Here is a 17,026-nt window from a genome sequence, read left to right as displayed (position 1 = left end):
TCATGGTCAGAGTGGTTAAACTCAACAAAAGGAATGAAGGAATGAGCATGCAACTCTGGCAACCTCCCAGAGACAGTGGTGATTCCACACAAAGCCTTCTTTAGGAAATTCATATCAACTGCATGACACATGAGGCTCTTTACCATTGCCCTTCCCTCCTGCTCACCCTCCCAGGAGCCAGGAAGACTTGGTGAAACTGCTACAAGCCCTTAGGAGACCACAGGAATGCCTTCAGGAGGCGGGCTGGAGTCAAGGGTCCAGGGCTCAAGCTCTCAGGAATCCCTGTGAGAGTGTGGAGCCAAGGGAACAGGAGAGAGGGGAAAGGCTTGGCTCAGAAGGTATTTATGAGAGAGGAGCAGCAGAGGTACAGGAAAGCCTTCGGCCAGTCCTTTGGAGCCCGGCAGCCATTTCTGTCAGCTTTCCCATTGTTAGAGCGATTGCTTCAGTCCTGGGGGTACTGGATTTATTAAATTGCCCCTTTGTTCAACTCTTAGAAGAATTCATATCTGAAAACTATTTGACGTGTTGGGACATTGGTCTGCTGTCGGGGTGTGGTCACTGAGGCTCAGTTGCACAGTCACGCGGTGGGTAACCAGGCAGGGCCCCTTCCTCCAGCGGTTCTCTGGTCCGGGGACGCCGCTGTCTGCATAGAAAGGCGGGTTATCTCCTCCTTCGATCCTCCCCTGCTCCAGTGCACAAACCCACACCAGTGCACAAACCCACACCCACAGCAAGGGAGAGGCTGGCCCCCTCCCAGGGAGGGAGCTGGAAGCTTGGATTCCCAAGGCCCATGGATGAGGCCTTCCTTCGCCCTTTCGCAGGTCTATAAACTAGGACCCATCCCTCTTCTCAAGCCTCCGCAGCTGGGCCAGCTGGCCCTCTGGTGCTTTCCCCACGGCCTGGCACGGAGCTTCCGAGGTGGGGCCTCTGAACGTAGGGCCTCTGAAGGTGGGGCCTCTGCAAACTTTGAGGTCAAGTGCAAATTCCAGAAAGTGATTCGAACCCTAACCTCGCCGAGCCGGATGTCCTTCCTCGCCAAAAAGGGAGCCCTGTATCCACGCCGCAGTCCGGGGGGGACCCCGCGCAGAGCTGCTCCCCGGCTGCCCTCAAGCGGCGCTCGCTCTCCGCTGGCGCTGGGCCGGGCAGCCCGCGGCGCCCCGGCGGCTGCGGCGCGGAGCCTGCAGGGCGCGCGCTGAGCGCCGGCGAGGCTCGCGGAGGCTCGGGCGGCAGGAGGAGCGTGTGAGCTGTGGGCGTCCCTTTAAGAGCCGCCGGCCGGCCGGTCTCCGCCTCTCAGTCCTCCGAGCGCCGGCGGTCACCTGGGGCTCGCAGGGCAGCCGGGACTCCGCAGGGCCAGCGCTCGCCCGCGGAGCTGGGAGACGGCGCCGGGACGCCAGGTGCCGGGGGCGGGCTGGGCAGCGGGGCCGTCCTGCGTCTCTCCGCGGCGGAGGATGCGGGAGCGCATCTGGGCGCCGCTGCCGCTGCTGCCGCTGCTGCTGCTGCTGCCGCTCCCGCCGCCGCTGTGGGGCGGCCCCCCGGACAGCCCGCGCCCGCAGCTGGAGCCCGAGCCGGGGCCTCTGCAGCCCTTCGACCTGCTCTACGCCAGCGGCGTGGCCGCCTACTATAGCGGGGACTACGCGCTCGCCGTGCGCGACCTGGAAGCGGCGCTGCGCAGCCACCGGCGCCTGCGGGAGGTCCGCGCGCGCTGCGCCCGCCACTGCGCCGCCCGCCGCCCGCTCGCGCCCCCCGGCGCGGGGCCCGGGGCCGAGCTGCCCTTCTTCCGCGCCGTGCTGGAGCGGGCGCGCTGCCACCGCAGCTGCGAGACCCAGCGCCTGGGCGGCCCCGCGTCCCGCCACCGCGTCAGCGAGGATGTGCGCAGCGACTTCCAGCGCCGCGTGCCCTACAACTACCTGCAGCGAGCCTACATCAAGGTACCGCGCCGCGCGCCTGGCGCTCCCGGGGGCTCCCCGCGCTCGCCAGCCCGCCCCGCTGCTCCGTCTCCTTGCCTGACGGGGTCGCTATCCTTTAATGTTGCTTTATTTTTTTTTAAATTTCTTTTAAAAAAAAATTTATTGAATTCATTGGAGTGATATTGGTTAATTAAATTAGGTAGGTTCAGGTGTACAATTCTACAATACATCATGTGTATGTATAGATATATGTGTGTGTATGTCTGTATATATGTGTGTGTGTATACAGTATTGCGTGTTCACCGTCCAAAGTCACATTTCTTTTGGTTACTATTTAACCCCCCCCCCTTTACCTTCTCTTACCTCCCCCACCCCCCTTTCTTTCTGGTAATCACTGTAGTGTTGTCTGTGTCTATGAGGTTTTTGTTTTGTTTTTGCTTAATCCCTTCACCTTTTTCACCCAGCCTCCCAACCTCCCTCCCCTCTGACAGCTGTCAGTCTGTTCTCTATCTATGAGCCTGTTTGTGTTTTGTTTGTTCATTTATTTTGTTCATGCGATTCCATATATAAGTGAAATCATATAGTACTTGTCTTTCTCTGACTGGCTTATTTCACTGGAGTATATCATAATCCTCTCCAGGTCCATCCATGCTGTTGCAAAAGGTAAGATTTCCTTCTTTTTACAGCTGAGTAGTATTCCATTGTGTAAATGTACCAGAGCTTTATATAGAGAACCCTAAAGATACCACCAAAAAACTGCTAGAACTGATAAATGAATTCAGTGAAGTGGCAGGATACAAAATAAATATCCAGGAATCTAATGCATTTGTATACACCAGTAATGAACTGTCAGAAAGGGCAACTAAAAAAAAAAAAAAAAATCACTTTTACAAATGCATAAAAAAAAAAATTCCTTGGAATAAATTTAACAAGGATGTAAAAGAAGACTTGTACTTAGAAAATTATCAGACACTGAAGAAATTGAAGAAGATACAGATAAGTGGAAGCATATACCATGTTCACGGATAGGAAGAATTAACATCATTAAAACGTCCATACTACCCAAAGCGATTCATAGATTCAGCACAATTCTTATCAAGATACCAATGGCATATTTAACAGAACTAGAACAAATATTCCAAAAATTTATATGGAACTACAAAAGACTCCGTCGAGTAGCCACAGCAATCTTGAGAAAGAACAAAGTTGGATATCACTACCTGATATCAAACGATACTACACGGCCATAGTAATCTTTTGATGATTCTATCATGTGTTTGTGGATTCAGGTATCTGGTGGTTTGAGCTCTGTAACCAACACTAGATGAACCTGGGCAAATCATTAGCTCTATTGCAATCAACCTCTCTCTCTCAAAAAGGACTGTACTGTAAATAGATATTTAAAGTGCCCACTAAGCACTAATTCTTGAGACTGTCAGAGCAGGGTCTAACATAAGGTCTACTCCCACTTCATTTCTTGGTGTAGCCTCACACTCATTTCTCTGCTGTCTCCACTCCTTCATCCCTCCTACACACTAGTCTGCACCTTTTCTCTGAAGTTTAAAAGAAAGCATTCTCAAAACAGTAGAGATAAAAGTAGGTTTGCTCTGAAACAGATTATTTTCTCTTCGCCCCTGCATCTACAAAAACTTAAGATCAAAGGTTAAAGAGAAGGAATGCTTGGAAGAGGTGAAATCTATGTGAGGCAATCTCACTAAGACTTCCAATTCTGGAGGTAAGCATTGGACTGGGTTACGCAACATCAGATGCCCAATTCTCTCCTTCTGTTTTTATTTCTTGTATTCAACTTGCCTGAACTTAGCGTCAGGAGGTATGTGATGTATATTAACATTTCCCTCATACCCACAATTTTGAAGATCTATCTGGATGCTTCAGCAGAGAGAATTTAGCTTGTGTTCCTCAATCCCATCCCTGTTCTCACTCACTCATGTTGCTCTTAATTTGCACTTTGTCCCCCCTTCCACCTTTATGTCAATATATCAGTGTCTCTTCTACAGCTGTTGGAGAAGTGGCAGCTCATGCCAGCCAAAGGACCAGGCTGCATTTTTGGGGTGGTGAAAATACTCCCTATGTGCAGATATCCAAATGTGTTTTGCAGCTCCTCCCCAACACCTCTCTCCTTGCAGGTGAATGGGTGCTCAGGAGAATTGCAGTTGTTGGTGGAGTTCAGGAAATCACAACAGAGACAAACTCTTAACTCCCAGTGCCGTGGCTAAGGTGCTGGAGTTCACCGTATTATCTTGGGCAAGAAATAAGGAGAGAGCCCGAATCCTTTCCAGGATTTGTATTCTACTTACTTGACCCTCCTGATAGACTTACAAAGGCATGCAAATCTGATTTCTTTTGAATAGTATACAGGTTTTGGTCTTACAAAAACCAGTCAATGGTAGGCAGAGTGGGGACCTTGAGTGCCTGACAGCTTAAGATATATAAGCTAGTTCCCAGAGCAGAGCGTGGGTGGTCCTGTAGCATGCTCTTCCCAGGAGTTGCACATGTGAGGTTGGCAGTCCTGCTGATAGTTCTGTCACACATCTTGGGCAGATTTTCTTTTCTCAGGCCCTATAAAAATAAATAGCCATGAGGTAACAAAATGTGCATTTCTTTGGTCCTGTAAATAAGCTTGCTTCACTGTAAATGTTAACAGTTATCAGTCATCCTCCTGCTCCTGGCCCCTGGCTGGAGGTCAGAGAAGGTGAAGCCATAAGGTTAACATGCCTCAGATTGTTGCGGTGATTTGACTACAGGGGTTAGTCATTCATGAGCACTTTTGTGTGTGAACTACTCGATGTGGTCTGATGAACCAGTGAAGTTTAAAAGTTCTTTTAAAAATAGGTGAAGCAATGTTAAAATTACCAGCAGTGTTTCTGAGAGCAGAACAAATCTTGCATGTTCTTCAGATTCACCCCTACTCCTACAGGCAATGTTTTTTGGATTCACATACTTGACAGTCTCTTTGGAAATTCATTTTTGATGGTTGGAGCTTTCAGGAATATTTTCGTGAACATTGAAGGATATGCATCATGGTTCTCTCCCCTCCTTCCACAACTTTAGCCTTTGCTTGGCTTCCAAGGAATTTTACACACACACTACCTTTTGAGAGTAAAACAAAAATCTCAAATAATAACATAATATCCTCAGGTTTTGACAGCCATGGATTCTAAAGGGTTCATTCCCTGAAAATAGAATAAGGAGTTCCCTGCATGTGCTTGGATATGATCATGTTGTTGAATTACTTTTGGTCAGTGATCCAGTTTGCACTTGAAAAAGATAATCTTGGGCCAGATGGAATTCAGGGAGGACTTTGCAGCCAGGATTTGAGAATTGAAAATCTATAATAGAGTCAGAACTAAAAGGCTTCCTAGAGATAAGGAGGTACATTTATTCTCAGTTAGGGCTTTATAAAGTGTGGAAGCTCTTGCAAGTTGCTGCTCCCCCCCCCCCCCCCCGGCCCCCAAGTCCTTGGTAGTGAGCCACTGATGGAAGCAGATCCTTTATGTTGGTGTGTTAGAAGGGAAGAATTGAAATTTGTGAAATCTGAGTCCCGTCCAGATCAATTTCCTATTCACAGAGAAGGAAAGGGAGATCCAGAGAGGGAGAGGGGCTTGCCCAGTGTCACATGATTTGATTTGATGAAATGAGCACAGGACTGGATTCAGGAGTCTGGGCTCTGCCAATAACTGATGCCCATGCCTATGCTGTGCCCACTGTCCCAAGGAGCTGCCTCAGGTCCCAGGGAATAGCTGTAGTCTCCAGGGCTATCCTTCTGCCAGATTTGGACAGCTCCAGGGATGAGCCTTGTCCTGAGGGGTAACAGGCAAGCACTGCATTTATCTTGAGGCCTGCTCTGTAGAATCTTCCTTAAGACCTGGCATGTTGGAAATTCCTCTGAACAGCTATGAAACAACAGTTCCACCTGGCTCTTGGCCATACTTTTTTTGTTGAAAGGCAGGGCAAGACTATTCAGATGTTTGATTTTTATTATTTCTGATTGTAAGATAGAACTCATGATTCATAGCCTCAACCCTGAAAGAAAGCTCGATCATAGTATTCTCTGGGAAACCTTCAGTAGTTTCCTCGTGCTAACCACATAAAGCCCACGTAGTTTAATTCGGCATCTGCAGCCTGGCTTCCCCTTAACTCTACCGACCCTGTCTCCCAGCTCTGCCACCCTCCAGCCAGAGGGAACACTGGATGCCTGGTCTTACATGCCTCACACTCTCGCACATCTGGGCTTTGTTTATTCTTCTTTTGGAGGCGTGTAGGCTCCGGAATGGCGTAGTCCTGGCATTGAACTTCAGCTCCTCAGTATCTAGCTGTATGACTGTGAGCAAATTTTACAAAATTTCTGAGCTTCACTTTCCCCATCTGCAAAATGGGGAAATGATAAGACTTACCTGACTATTTGGATTGGCTTTCGGAGAAGATTTACGTAAAGCGCCAGGACAAGGCCTCTTTCTCTCAACTCTGGAGACATGTTTTTTTTTTATTATTAGTTATAATGGTAGATTTTTCCTTCTTTGTGGGTTGAAATTGTAACTCTACTACCACAAATGCACCTATTTCTGTAAGGTCCTCTTTCACTCCCCGTGCAACTCCCAACAGTCCATCATTTCTCCCTCCTCTAAATGTCCACAGCAAAGAATTTGTTCCTCTTATATCATGTTTCACTTGCAATCTTATTTTGGGAAATTTATCCCATTTGCCTATCACTTATATGAGCCCCTTGAGATTAAAAACTGACTTATTCATTGTTACATCTAACATAGGAGTTCTCAGATCTGGGGGATTATTAGATAGATGATTATCATTAATCATCTGGGCATTAAAAATGTGATTTAAAATTAGAGATTTGGGTTCAGTAAGTCCGAGTTGGGCTGTCAGCATCTATATTCCCCCCCAAAACCTAAAACAGGGGCAATAACAGCTTATGTATATGTTGAATAAATAATAGCTTGGTTCCTTGTGTGTGAAATATTGTTGAGAAAGATTGCTGTGTGGTGGCTGGAGGCTGTCTCACACTAGTTACTTGGTTTCCTGGCTGGTTGGTTAGGGGAGAGAGTTACAGAAGGATATAGATTGTTTGACTTGTCGTCACTCTTGTCTACTTGCAGGTTCTGGTTAGCGTTGCAAACCTTCTTTCCCTCCCTCTACATTTTTTCCCCACATTTAATTCTTAGTACTGAAAACTATGCTTCAGAAAATCCTTGATACGTTGTGCTTGCTTTATGTACATTTGTTGAATTTAAACAGATGAAGAGAGAGCTTTTTATTTTATTTTTTCTTATCTGTGTGCTGTACAATCTGGAAACTTTCACGGTATCTGTTTTTCTCCTGCCATTCCAGCCATTTAAGAAAAAACAAACAAACCTAGTGCTGTTTATTTTATTATTATTTTTTTTAACTTAAAACAAGCCTGCCCCTGCATGCTTTGTTTCTGAGTTGGTGCTTTGTGCCATTTGACCTTTGTATTTTCCTCTCAGAATTAAAGAACAAAAAGAAAGTGCAATTAAGTTAGGCAATTTTATTTCTTCCTAGAGTCATCTCTCTAAACTCCCTTTTTTTTTTTTTACCATGATCTATTCTACAAGTGGTTGCTAGAAAAGAAAAAAGTAAGCTCAAGGAATTTCTTCATTTTTATTCTGCTCGATGAACTTCTTTCTCTTTCTAGGTTAATGCCTTCACAACAGCAGCAAAAATTGAAACCCTAGCCCCAGCCAGTCTGGCTCAGTGGTTGGAGCACTGGGTCCGAGGACTGAAGGGTCCCGGGTTTGATTCTGGCCAAGGTCACGTACCTTGGTTGCAGGCTTGATCCCTAGCCCAGGTCAGGGCTGAGTAGGAGGCAACCAATTGAGGTGTCTCTCTCACATCGATGTTTCTCTCTCTCTCCCTCCCTTCCACTTTCTCTGAAAAGCAATAGAAAAAATATCCTCAGGTGACGATTAAAAAAAATTTTTTTTTGAAACTCTAGACCACAACTGCATGATATAGATACTGTGAGTTCAGAATAAAAACCTTTCCCAAATCCTATGTTTAAATGTCTTTTTACCTATATGTAGACTGTGCCGTTTGCTCCCCTAGTTATTTCAGGTTGGAGGTTAATTTTATATCTTCTTGAAATAGCTGTTGTAAAATCTTCCTAGTGGTTATTTCCTTAGAGGATGAGGCTTTTTTCTTCTTCTTGAGCCTTTTTGGGGCTTGAATCATGAAAATCACTGAGACACCATCTTTCTGTCCCACTCCTTAAGAAGGAAGCCTGCGTGACTTTTTGTCTAGCTAGCTCTTAAGTCCTGTGTGCTGAGGAGTTAGAATTCCAGTTGTCCCCTCATGGGGGTTGTCCTTTTGAAGGCCCAGTCAGCTCTTCATTCGTTACAATTATAAATAGTGCCACAGCAGCTTAAAATTCAATTAAATGAGGGTAGCAGCTGCTTATAAGTTTTCTCCTATCTCAGTCTGGTGAATCAGGGATTCCTTTACAGGTTTTAATAAAAGAAAGTAATAAACTGCTTGTCTCTCTTCACTGATCCCATCTTTGAGAATCAAATGTTTTCTGTCACTAATATCATTTGCTTACTGATAAACTCCAAAAGGATAGCCCTGTGGAATTCTTTTGGGAACGTTTGATAAAATGTCAGTTTGCTTCATGGGTGGGGCTTGAGAAATTCTGAAAGGTGGGTGAGTTCACTTAAAATGGAAACTCATCAGATTTGGTATAATAATGGTTCTTTTGTATTGCTAAGGAATTGAGTGAACTGTGGATTTGTTAGAATCACGTCTTAGCACTAGAAGGGACTCTAAGAGGGCAACTTGTTCAAATCTCTATTTACAGGTAAAATGCTTTGAGGCAGGAAAGTAGGGATGACAGAGGAGGGATAAGTACCATATTTTGCTCAAGAAATGTGGTCTAGCCCAGCCAGTGTGGTTCAGTGGTTGAGTGTTAACCCATGAATCAGGAGGTCATGGTTTGATTCTTGGTCATGGCACACGCCCAGGTTATAGGCTCGATCCCCAGTCAGTGTGTGCAGGAGGCAGCTGATCAATGACTCATCATTGATGTTTCTCTCTCTCTCTCTCCCTCTCCCTTCCTCTCTCTGAAATCAATAAAAACATATTTTTTTAAAAAATTGGTTTCTTAAAAAAAAGAAATGTGGTCTAGCAAGGTTGTGGAGTGGTCATTATTGCAATTATAAAAAATGCTACAGCTTGAGGGACCCTCAGAAGAAGTCTATCTCTGTCACTTCAGAGGTTCCATTACAAATCTAGGTGGGTCAGCAAGGAACCCTGAGTCTGGAATGCAGGTATTCTAACTTAGAGTTCAGTGCTCTTTCCAGACTCTGCATCATGGTCACAGCTGCCTCTGTGTAAAGGAGCGGTGGTGAACCAGTGGGCCTGCTAAGACCTGCAGGGGACCTTCTGCCTTCGCAGACAGGGCAGACACAAGACTGAGCTTCCTGCATGGCCCCACCCACCCTACATTTTCATTCACATGATGCATCAACCACTCAGCCAAGAGTCACAGTTGTCTGGTGGAAAATTTTGCATTTCTCACTGGGAAAAATAATTTCTCCTGTCTTTTTTTCCATTCAGCTTTTATCCTATAATTCTTTTTCTTTCCTTTCATTTACTCTCTTTTCCTGCTGTCTGACTTCCGAGCTATGTAATTTTCATGAGACCTGGCTGTCCTTTGCCAAATCGTCCAGACACCTCTTTAAAAAAAAATGCTTCGAGTTCAACCTTCTGAGTGGCCTGCTTTAGTGCTGTGTGTATGATTTTCAGTTTTTAGAACTGCTGAGGGCAACAAACTATTGTTGGAAGAAGCCAATTTCACTGGACTACACTCCTTTCTGCTTTACTTAGTTTTCTATGCTTATTTCTGTCTTTCTCCCTTTCCTCCCTCATTCCGTGTCCTGTTGGTGACCTACACAGTGAAATTACATCTGAAAAGGAGAGGGTTGAGGGGATCAATAGAGGGAAGAGACATGCAGGTAGTGGTAGAGGCAATGCCAGATTTATGACTCTAATGCAGTGAAGGCCATGGGGCTTCTTATTTAATTTGATGCACAGACATAGGCATCTACTTCTCTGAACTCGTTTTGTGCCCCTTTTCCTCATAGGCCTTATGTAAGACTTGGGCACATTCTGGCGAAGGTGTTCTCCTCCCTTCTCAGCTTCCCATCTTTCTGCAACTGCTCTCTGCCACATTCATGGAACATTAGTGTTCCAACCCATTTTACAGATGGAATAATAAAGCCCAAAAGAGAATCAAGTTGTCCACATTTATCTATGTAATGCAAGAACCAAGGTTAGAATTCAAGAACCCTGAGTCCCACCTCTGTAACACTGCCGATGACCACTACTTAGAAGACCCACACTGATAACATAAATTCAACAAAGTTAAAACATAGCACGCCACTGACATTTGCTAAATGGAATAGACCCAGAAAACAAAACTACCATCTCCTTATGCAATGTTATTCTTTGCAGTGCTCTTCTCTCCGTTTCTGGAAAAAGTTCAGAAACAGGAACCTGGTCAATGCTGCTCCCCTGTAAACCTAATGAAAATGAAAGAGGCAAAGCATCTTCTTTGGAAGGGAAATGAAAGAATAAGAGCCAGACAGAGGGAGATCCAAGATGTCAGGTTTTCCAGAAGTTCAGGGCTATCAGAATGATTCTGCTGGAATTCATTATCAGCAAATAATGGATTCGATTTTTGTGCAAGTAATGGGACACTGTTGAAGATTGCAGTGTAATTATACTGGAACTCTGGAAAGGAGTGGGAAAAAAGCAAAACGTATAATAAAATAAATAAATCCAAAACAAAACAGAGAAACTGTTAACAAACCTTGAATCATAACTAAGTTAATTGAGCCAATTTCAATTTATTCTTGCGTGAATGCTAGATTTTTAGCTTTTACTCTGCCAAGATCAATAGGCTTGCATGAAGAAATCAACACATAATTAGGACTGCAGAAACAGTGAAATTACCTTAAAACCAAATTTGGCTGTTTTTAAAAAATGATCTCAAATTATCGTATCAAAGGCTAATCGAGAACACCATACTAATTATTTCTCCACTGAAGCCAGAGCTATTTCTTAATAGTATTTTTCAGGTTGAATCCAGGATCAACAATCAGCATGTGATTCTAGCATGTGCCATCAGGGACAAAGACTTTCACAGTCAGTCATTATTTCTCTAGGATGACAAAGGGTTCAGTTGTACATTACAGCCTGCAGGTCCCAGGTCAGTAGGCCTTTAAGCTGGAGTTCCTCAGTTGTGGCTTATTGATATTTGTGATGAATAATTCTTTGTTGCGGTGGGCTGTTCTGAGCATTTTAGGATGGTTAGCGGTATCTCTGGCCGTTACCTACTGGATAGCAGCATCAGTACACCCCACCCTGCTCCAAGCTGTGACGACAAAAAAATATCTTCATTTACATTGCAAAATGTCTCTTGGGGGTCAAAATCACCCTACATTGAAAATCACTGATTTAAACATTTAGCCATATTGAAGATAACTGGACATTAAGGTTAGACAAATACAAAATCAGTTTTTTGACAATGCATGCTAGATGGCATCATGCCCACTGATGAATCATGATATTTACAAGAAAGTTTGGCTACAGCTTAACACCTTTTATGAGGGAAAATCCATTGGAAGTAGAGCCTTTTTCTCCGAGATCCAAATCACTGGGCTCCTATCCCACAGCTGGTCCTCCCCTGTGGCTGCGCTCTTTCAGCTTGCAGGAAAGACCAGAGGCTCTGCTTCCCTCTACTTATTGTCTGAACGTGACAGGACAGGCTGTTTTAGCAATACAAACTAGCACCTTTCAGTTGTGAATTCCAATCTCCAGAATTAATGTATTTCTCATTCAGCTTGGGAAGTACCCAAACCCAACATTTAAAAGTAATCTACTGCAACTCTTAGTTTTCTTGGGGTTAGTTCTGTATCACATATATCCGTGGAGAGCAGCTTGACTGAACCTAAAATGCCAACCTATAGAAGTCTGGAAAGTGGGGGAAATAAGAGAGGCCAGAGGAAAGAAGAATGGCGTGGAGATGGAGAGAGAGAGTCAGAGGAAGTCTCGGTGCATTCAGGCTGCTGAAACAATACCCATAGACTGGGTAGCTTGTAAACAACGAACATTTGTTTCTCACATTTCTGGTGGCAGGAAGGCCAACTGGTGAGAGCCCTGCTTCCTAGGTAGCCACCTTTTCCCTGTAACCCCACATGGCGAAGGGGCCAGGAAGCTTCCTGGGGCGTCTTTTATAAGGGCACTAATTCTGTTCATGAGGGTTCTGCCTTCATGACCTAATGACCTCCTAAAGGCCCCACCACCTAATACCATCAGTTTGGAGGCTAGGTTTCAGCATAGGAATTTTTGCAGGGATACAAACATTCAGACTGTAACAGATTATGTGGTGGCAGTTCAGGGATATTTTGTTTCTAAGCAATGGAATCCGGTGTGGAAAGGACATAAGATTTAAGGTATGTGAAAAATTCCATTTAGAAAAAGCTGGTAATTTTTAACTTTTAGATAGGAAACAAGGGCTAAGAAAAAAAAGAAACATTGGAAGTAGAGATCATGGAAAATTTGGAGAATTAACTTAATCCAGAGTATAGGATATTTTAAGGATAAACCTGATCATATTTAAAAAAATAATATATGTTATTCTGAGGCGTGAAAAATCAATATATGGTAATATGTGAAATGATACCTTTAGGGAATTTTACTTTAATTATAGCTATAAAACACACCACCTCAAAGCTAAATCCGAGTGAACTGCAGTGTTAGTAACTTTTTGAGCTTGCTAAGGGAAATGCCTTTATGCCATTTCAGGTGTCTTTGAAACCCCAGGTGTGGTTTGACCTTCCCTTTTACAGTTTGCCAAGTTCCCTATTCTCTGTGACTCAATATTTCTCTCTGTGAAAAGATAGATGATAATAAAAGTAATAATACTAAAACTACCTAACTCACAGGGTTGATGTAAAGATAAAATGAGAAATGTTTTTGAAATTCATGCACGAGGAATGAGCATAGAAATAAAATGACGAAGAAGAGGCACTAAAATCCTAATAAAAGGCTGAATCATGCACAGGACGTTCATCACTTCACACAGCTGCAGTGTGTTGAACAATTTTCCGACTTTATCAGAATAACTTACTGGGTTTTAACATCAAAACCCACTTCTGTCTTCATAAAAGTCCTGCCTTTTATTAGTGGTATAAAAAGCTCACCCATATGAACCTGAGTTTATCTGGAAAGTAGGGATGATTGTCACACCTACTTAACAGGGTTCTTGTGAGACATTAAAAAAGAAAAAGAAAAAGATTGTGGGCCTGCATAGGTCCGCATTGACACAAAAGGACTTGTTCCTTGCCTCGTAGTTTCTAGGCAGAGGGCAGGCATGTGAGGGAAGTTGAAAGGCGAAATAATAGGCCAATATATCATGATAAACTGAGAAGATATGAACACATGCCGTAGGTACAAAAAACTTGGGAACACACAAGACAAAAACTTGGCCTGCTCAGTTTGAGCCACGGACTTCACCTTCAGTTCTCCATACCTTGGAGCGCATGCTGACCAGCCTCCTTTCACCTTCAGGCTAAAGCAGAAATCCTCCTCTTAATGAGTCCTGCTCTCTTCTCCAGTATATTCTTCAACCCTCTGAATGCACAATTTCCCTGAGACTGTGGCCTCTTCTTTGTATTTTTCAAAAAATGGGACTCTGTTCAAACACATTCCAAACCTCTGTTTCATATTAATAGATAAAATCTCTCCCCACAGACCAACTCGTCTTGGGAATTTTAAATCCCTGTAAGCCTTTTCTCCACCCTGATCTTGAGCACCCATGGGAGATGGCCTAAGTTTGGAAGTCAACAAATATCATCACAAACACCAAAAATGAGCCTGCTTTTTATATAACAATAAATAAATGGGAGAGGAGCTCAAATAAAAATGTAGAGGGTTATGAATCTAGGAATCAATCAATTTAGACTCCGTCCCCAGTTCTGTCACTAACTTTTCTCTCTAGGCCTGGAGGTCTCTGTTTGGACAAGGGCAACATTGGACCAGATTGCTTATAAGAGCTCTTTTATCGCTGCCAGCTGGAGAGTCTAAAATACTTCAGTGAACTGGTCCAGAGAGCCAACAGTCTACCTAAGGAAAAGGGAAAATGATGGGATACTGTAATGCCATTCAAAATAGAATGGAGATAAAAGGAGTATAAAAGGCCATAAAAAGCAAGTACTTCCAGTGTGTCAGAAGTAGGTGTTTACTTTTTTTAATTTATTTTTTAATCTTTATTACTGAGTGTATTATGAATATCTCTCCCTTTTTCCCCCTTACCCCCACCCTCAGTTTCTGCCCTGCCTCAGGCCTTCACCACCCTATTGTCTGTGTTCATGGGCAGTGCATATATATATATATATAAGTTCTTAGGTTATACTCTCCCCGCCTCCCTCTCCCCTTTCCCTCTGAGATTTGCCAATCAGTTCCATGTTTCCCTGCCTCTGGTTTTATTTTATTCATCAGTTTATTGTGTTCATTAGATTCCACATGTAAGTGAGATCTTGTGATATTTGTCTTCCTCTGACTGGCTTATTTTGCTTAACATAATAATCTCCAGGTCCCTTCAAGCTGTCTCAAAGGCTAATAGTGCTTCTTTTTTTTATAGCTGCGTAGTATTCCATGGTGTAAATGTCCCACAGCTTTTTTATCCACTCATCTACTGATGGGCACTTGGGCAGTTTCCAGATCTTAACTATTGTAAATAATGCTGCTATGAACATAGGGGTGCATATGTATATTCTTTTTGATTTGTGTTTTGGGATTCTTAGGATATACTCCTAGAAGTGGTATCACTGGGTTAAATGGCAGTTCTATATATTTTTTTAATATTCTTATTGATTTCAGAGAGAGGAGGGAGAAGGAGAGAGGTAGAAACATCAATGATAAGAGAGAGTCCTGGATCAGCTGCCTTCTGCACGCCCCCTAGTAGGGATCAAGCCCGAAACCCAGGCATGTGCCCTGACAGGGAATCAAACCTTGATCTCCTGGATCATATAGGTTGATACTCAACCCCTGAGCTATGCCCAGATGGGCTATTCTTGATCTTAATGGCACCAATCAATTGAAGAGCTACGACCAAGTAACAGAAGTTACAGAGAACAAGATCTCAGTTCCAATACAAATACTTCCCTAACCCTGACATCTGTTACGATTTGATAAGGAGCCCCAGAAGTGTTTGAGCATGAGTCAGACAAATGCTTAACAGGGAGGCTGCATTTATTATTCAAGCATTAAAGTGATGCTGAAATAGATACGATTTAACATATTTTCCAATCCATACTTTAAGTCATAAGACTCCATGGTCTTAGGAAGTAAAAATTTGTCTTATACCTGCAGATGGATCATTAAAGACTTTTTCATTGGAAAAAACAGTTCTTTTTTATCATGCTTCTTAATTCTGGTTAATATAATCTTAGACCAGAGTTATTAGCACACTTCCTATAAGTAACGTACATAATGCAAAAAAGGAAAGGGGAGGAAAAAAATACCAAGACCTTAAAACACACTCACAGAATATTTAGCAGTAACAATAGCCACATGTATGATCTGCATCGGTCTTCTGATTTCTGGCTCAAGTGTCTCTGAGATAACATCTAAAAAAGAATTTATTTGTGGTTTCATAGTACCAATCAGAGTTTTAAGTTAAATGTATAACAATTGACCAGAACATCCACGCTTAGGAATTGAAAGTGGATACACTTCTCTTAACAAGTACATCACAGTATACTCAGAAAACTCAATTTCATTTACAGAGTGTTTGCAGGGTGATTCTAATTTGCTTCAATTAACTGTATGCTATTCAGGGGCCAATTGAAAATGTGACTATATTCCACATTTTAGTTCAGTTCTGAAACCTTTTGCCAATGTTCATTTGCACACTGGGTTGCTAGGGAGTCTTTCCAAGACTATATATTTAAGAATATTTAACATGAAATATTGCTAAAGAATATTTAAAGGATCATTTTATCTGGCCCCTCCTCTGTGAACTCCCTCCTTTGCTCTCTATTTGGGAGGGGGAGGAATGGCTGCCACCCCTGGGAAGGGTGGGAGTGGAAGTCCAGGCTCTCTGCCCTGTTGGCTGACCAAGGTTGGTGTGGGGGGCACGTGTTTTCATTCCCTGGTGTTTGGCTGGTGCAGGGCAGGTGTTAGCACATACATTTCTATTCTGTTATACCTAACTTTCCTAGTCCTTTAACTAGAGAAAAGATGCTTTGTGGGGAGGGGACCTTTTTTTGTAGGCTCCCATTGGCATTTCCAGGTGACAGGCTTCTCCAGCGTCCAATCAGGGATATATGTGAGAGACAAAAAGAAATTGAGGAAATTTACTATTATTCAAGTGCCAGGTTCCTAGCCAGTCTGTCTTCTTGCCACCTTTCAGAGTCTTTCTGTGCTTGCCTGTTGTAGTTTGTGCAGTGTTTTTAGGGGTACTGAAGGGGAGGTAGGGGAGAAACGAATTTACACCATCTTGTTCAGATCCAGAAGTCTTCACGCAGACTCTTCAAATAGGTTATAATGATGATGATGATGAACACAGGTTGAGTAGGCTTGATCTCAAGACTCTGGATTAAGTTTGTTACTAGTGCTTAATTGCAGAAAGCTACAGGAAAGCCTTTCTGACCTCTAATAAAAATCTCTAGTCAACTTCCACCACCACTAACTCAAGCTTAAGACCAACTGGACTGTGCTGTGGTTGATGTCAAGCTAAGAGTATTCTTTCCTATTGTTAAGAGTATTCTTTCCTACTCCAGCTTCAGAGGTGTCAAAAAACAGCTTTACTGAGCTGCCACCAGCTGCCCTTTCACTTGTTTACAGGTCCCCGGAGGAGATCCTGCTGGAGCACCGTGATTTGACTCTTCACAAATAAATGAATAGTTGTTCATCCTGGTTCTTTTTCTCAATCAGATACTTAATGAAGTTTTACCTACTATGTTATATATGGGAAACCAATTAAGGTAGGATTTAGAATAAGAAAAAAAATGCTCCTAAGCAATGATGCCCTTTTCTCTTTCCCATTGTTCCAGAATCAATAG

The 17,026-nt window shown here is 43.4% G+C and overlaps 1 protein-coding gene across 1 annotated transcript in view; it reads left to right on the top strand.

Moving 5' to 3' along the window:
- The first annotated feature begins 1,293 nt into the window (after positions 1-1,293).
- The window catches only part of P3H2 (prolyl 3-hydroxylase 2), a 143,128-nt gene continuing 127,395 nt past the window's right edge, over positions 1,294-17,026 (top strand). Inside the window, exon 1 of the mRNA XM_081137726.1 lies at positions 1,294-1,928. Coding sequence (XP_080993852.1) covers positions 1,449-1,928 — 480 coding nt within the window. The 5' untranslated portion in view covers positions 1,294-1,448. The remainder of the gene's footprint in view (positions 1,929-17,026) is intronic.

This window comes from Miniopterus schreibersii (genome assembly GCF_964146895.1).
Source record: "Miniopterus schreibersii genome assembly, chromosome: 5".
NCBI classification, from domain to species: domain Eukaryota; kingdom Metazoa; phylum Chordata; class Mammalia; order Chiroptera; family Miniopteridae; genus Miniopterus; species Miniopterus schreibersii.
Note: the sequence above shows the minus strand (reverse complement) of the source record. Positions and strands in the feature narration are given on the sequence as shown.